Source organism: Sinocyclocheilus anshuiensis, unplaced genomic scaffold (assembly GCF_001515605.1).
Source record: "Sinocyclocheilus anshuiensis isolate Anshui unplaced genomic scaffold, SAMN03320099.WGS_v1.1 scaffold799, whole genome shotgun sequence".
In the NCBI taxonomy this organism is placed as follows: Eukaryota; Metazoa; Chordata; class Actinopteri; order Cypriniformes; family Cyprinidae; genus Sinocyclocheilus; species Sinocyclocheilus anshuiensis.
The window spans coordinates 639,412-644,166 of record NW_015548231.1 but is presented as its reverse complement, the minus strand read 5'-3'; the positions used below and the strand labels follow the sequence as shown (position 1 = coordinate 644,166).

At 35.9% G+C, this 4,755-nt stretch overlaps 1 protein-coding gene across 1 annotated transcript in view; it reads right to left on the bottom strand.

Annotated features, from left to right (window-relative positions):
* The window catches only part of LOC107654630 (squamous cell carcinoma antigen recognized by T-cells 3), a 29,353-nt gene that overhangs the window by 1,936 nt on the left and 22,662 nt on the right, over positions 1 to 4,755 (bottom strand). Inside the window, exons 15-18 of the mRNA XM_016441793.1 lie at positions 3,534 to 3,702; positions 2,939 to 3,405; positions 2,660 to 2,812; positions 870 to 1,057 (exon numbers count right to left, since the gene is read on the bottom strand). Coding sequence (XP_016297279.1) covers positions 870 to 1,057; positions 2,660 to 2,812; positions 2,939 to 3,405; positions 3,534 to 3,702 — 977 coding nt within the window. The remainder of the gene's footprint in view (positions 1 to 869; positions 1,058 to 2,659; positions 2,813 to 2,938; positions 3,406 to 3,533; positions 3,703 to 4,755) is intronic.

Here is a 4,755-nt window from a genome sequence, read left to right as displayed (position 1 = left end):
ACTAAATCAACAGATTTAAAAATGTGATATTTTTATTTTTTGCTTTGTAGGACTAAACAATTTAGTATTTAATTTAAATATTATTATTAACATAACATAACATTAAACAAAGAAATATTTATGAAAGCTGTAAAAACTATTGTATATCTGATAAATCAATTGCAACTTAACTAGACTTTTTTGCTTTATTGTACAAAAATGTAACATTATTAAATAATATTAAACTGAAAAATATATAATACTATTTCATAGTAAAATAAACTGAATATCTAAGAAACATAATAGTAATTTTATTTTATAGTATAATAGTAAAATTATAATATTAATACTTAACTCCTCATTTCTTTATTTTCAAAACTCAAGCTTTCATTTTGGTGCAAAACCGTGGGAAGCCCTCGAAGTTTCAGGTTTATAAATCTCATTACAAATCTGGTGTAACGGCTGGTGCATGTTGTTTTCCCAATGCACGTTATAATCGACCCAAACTCACAACAAACACAGAGATGAGTTTGTGTGCAGCAGCATTTACGGCAAACCAAGCCACACTGAGACACTGAATATACCGCATCCTGAGCTTCATTCACACAGCATGTATATTTATCTCATTAAATTGCAGCTTTTGATAAGCCGTATTGCAATTTTTATTTTATTTTAATTAATCCTTTAGCCCTTAAATTTATAGTAAGTGGCAGCTGAAACCTCTTTTACTTTCCCAAATCGAATATTAGAGCAAATTTCGACAATAAATTCCTTTCCTCTGGAGACATGGCATCGCATCCAAGACCACAAATTTTCGCACCATAATTACTGACATCCGCATAGCAGTAATTCAACACATGACCAGCTAACCTGGCGCATCATGTACTTACGCTCCCTGAGGTTGCCTCATCATCGCAGCCCCCAGGATTCGACTAGGCGCTGCTTTATCTTCCATCTTCCTGCTCGGGGGGTTGCTAATGGCAACAGAGAGTGTGAAGTTTTCCAACATGGTGCCGTCCATCTTCAGCACAGCCTGCGAGGCCTGCGCTTCGTTCTCATATTCCACATACGCCAAACCCTACAGAACACACACGCATTAATGTGAACACTCAACAATATACGAAATAGGAATATCGGTTCAACGTTTGGACATGTAATGCATCTAGAGGAATATGAACATTATATGAAAAAATTAGCTTGGAGATGACTATACATACAGGGTTTCAGCAGGTTTTATAAAGTCAATATGTTCTTCTCTAAATGTAAACATCTAGCGAGCAGACAATGAGTTGTATTAGCAACACTTCAAGGTTTGAAACTTCCAAATAATTCTCCATTACTATTTAACTCACTTGAAAAAAAAAAAAAAAAAAGTCTTGAATTGCTTTTACTGTTCTTTCTGATCTCACTGCAGAAAATGTGCTGTTCTTCCTCATTAGTTTTGTCTGGTTTTCCACTGCAAATATCTAAAATATTCTTGAATCAAAATACATTTACTTGAGAAATTAAATGACACAATAAGTCTTGATTTATGAGAAATTCGTAAAAAAATTAAATGAGTTCATGATTAACCTTGACAAGGTTCATGACAAACCATGGTTCACTGCAAAACTCAGATGTCATTCTGTTACACTGTGGAAGCTTCTGTCACGAAAACAAATTCCTCGTATGTGTAAACATACCTGGCAATAAAGCTCATTCTGATTCTGATTCTGATTCTGATGATTAAAACAAGAACAAAAATCTTCCATTGGGCTCAGAAAAATCGACTTAATTCAAATGGAAAACAAGTTTTTATACCCTATTGACAGATCTTTATTATGGTTTTAAGTATTAACTCAATTTTGTTCAGTTTCTCAGAAAACAAGACTTATATCTTCATTTTGCAGCTCAAAAGAATGTATCTTGATTTAAGGATGTTAGATATTTGAATTGGACAAAATACTGAAGATGACAAAAATACTGAGGAAGGTATTCATTTTTGGCTGTGCATACAACACTTAATGCCATGACTATTTCTGAACTTATTTAAGACCTTCATTTGTGGAAGGGTGAATTAAGACCAGCAAAAATTACAGTTCTTTCAAAAGTAGAGAATCATTATGATTTTAAAAAGTCTCTTATTTGTCTCTTAAAAAGTCTCTTATGCTCACCAAGGCTGCATTTATTATCAGAAATATACAGTAAAAACGGTAATATTGCAAAATATTATAATTTGAAATTAAATTTAAAAATATATTGAAATAGAAAATAGTTATTTATTCCTGTGGTGACAAAGCTCAATTTTAAACATCATTACTACAGACTTCAGTTTCACGTGATCTTTCAGAAATCATGCTAATATGCTGATTTGCTGCTCAATTATTAGTTGTGCTCGCTTATTAATAATGGTTATTATTATTATTATTACTACTACTACCAGTTTTAACAGTTTTTGCAGCTTAATATTTTGTTGAAACATTTCAGGATTCTTTGAACAAAGTAAAAAAAAAAAAATTAAAAAAAAGGATTTATTTGAAATAGAATCCTTTGTAAAAATTATCACCTTTTTACAGTAACTTCTGATCAAATGTAATTGTAATGGACTGTATACATTCATTTTATATATGCACTATATTCTGCAGGATACTGGGACAGTCTTACCGTATATTTAGATTATTGACAGAGGCCTACCACACACCTTGGGTTTGCCGGAGCGGTTGGTGATAAGCCGGATGGCTTTCACTGTGCCGTGCTGTTTACAGAGATCCTCCAGTGTCTCTTTAGTGCAGGAGTACGGCAGGCCCGAGATAAAGATCTTGTGCTTCTCCACTGCTGTTTTGTACTTAAAAACCTAAGACACATTATACAAATGATTCACATTTTAAAAATGATAACCAATAAGAAATGTACTACAAATTGTTCACTTGAACATCAAGAAACACTATATCACAAATTGAGTACTATACATTCTAGATACCTTGAAGTCAGGATTCTTATTCTTGTCCACACAAGGAGACACATATATGGGCCGCCCATCCACCTCCTGCCTGTCCAGTTTCAGTGCCTCAGATACAGCCAGTCTGTCCTCAAACTGCACATAGCAATAGCCTCTAAACGCACCTTTCACTGTAAACACAGGCCGCACCTGCTGTACAGTCCCACAACCCTGAAAAAATGTTCGCAGCTTGCCCTCTGGGTCCTCCAGATTAAAAGCCAAGTTACTGACAAATACACTATCTTCATCTTTGCGCTGCTCCTTTGACATGTCCTGGGGTTGTCGCGGGGCTTCAGACAGTCCCTGTAGGTTCTTACGGAAACCGGGTGGCTCAGATTTACGTGGTGGTGGAGCTCGGCGGCCGAAAAGCCCACTTTCTGTCTCCATGAGGTCCTCTGTGGCTGTGCTACCAAAGCCTTCCTCCCCTCGGAGCCTCTTGGACGGCAGCTCTGCACACATTTGATATGTCAGTACAGCTGAAGTCTAAACCACACTTGTTTGGAAATTACTTCCAATTTCTCTAAAAACAGATTTTTTTTTTAACACAACTAACAGAATTATGCAACTTCATCCATACCTTCATCCTCTCCCCATTCCTCCTCGTACTCATCTTCAGCTTTCCGTTTATCCCCAGTTCTGTTTGCTTTCTGGCTCTTCTTTTGGGCTTTTTTATCTGCCTTGGCTTTTCTCCTGTGCTCGGCTTTCTCCTCCTCTTGTCTGGTTAGGAGAGCCTCTTTTTCAGCCACCTGCAGAAACAGCATTTAAACAGCTCAAAAACCGCATCAAAAGGACATTTCCACATGGCAAGCTTCAAGACAAGCATGATAGATACAGTGCACAGCATAAATGAGTACACCCCCTCTGAAACTTAAATTCAGCAATTACTCTTTGCTTAGAAGACATGTTATGGTTTTTTAGAGATATAATATTCCAGCAAGTCTGCTTGATCAGTCACCAAAGAAGAATGTTAAAATTATTCAAGAAAATACCATTTTCTTATTAAAGTGATAAAATGTTGTTGCAAAATGAGTACACCCTCCTGAAATTTACTACAAAAAATAAATAAATAATAACAATTCTGATGTAAGGTTAAGGCAAGTATTGATCAACAGGTAAGTATGTTGAACCAAAACTGTTAAAGGTAAGTAATTTCTTGATAATTAAGTGTTATATGGCCCACTGAATCATACTCTGACTTAATGCTGACAACAATGAAACCACTTGAGAGAGAACTGTCAGGCGATTTATTTCTTAGCATAAAAGAGGACAATGGTACAAGCGGAATACCAAATTATTGTTTTAAGTGTGAAAATATAGCCAAAGTTACACAGCCAATTCAATCATTTCGGATCTAACCGCATCCAAAATGTTCTGGTGTTGCTAGAGGAGGAGTACAGAGAGAAGTTTACCACATTCAGTGGTAGTAAAGCTCTTCTATAGGGATGAATGAGTGCTGAAGGTGTGAGGGAGTTGTACTTTATCAACGCTGTCATGAATTCACACACCACTGTGTGATGTAATACAAAAACATGAAACTGAAGATGCTTTTCTCTTCTCATTCCTTGCAATGTTGGGCATTATTTTAAACATGACAATGAAGATATTCATTCTCCTGAGTTTAAAATCCTTCAGTGGACATGTATTTCACTCAATCTTAACACTCTTGAGCTGCTGTTGAGAGATTCTGTAGACGAGCTGAGCAACACTCCCCATTAAAGACCAGGGCATTTAAGGAGGTCGTCCTCCAGGAGTTAAACAGCACAGATGTGAAAATTTGTCATGAACTTGTACACTCAGTG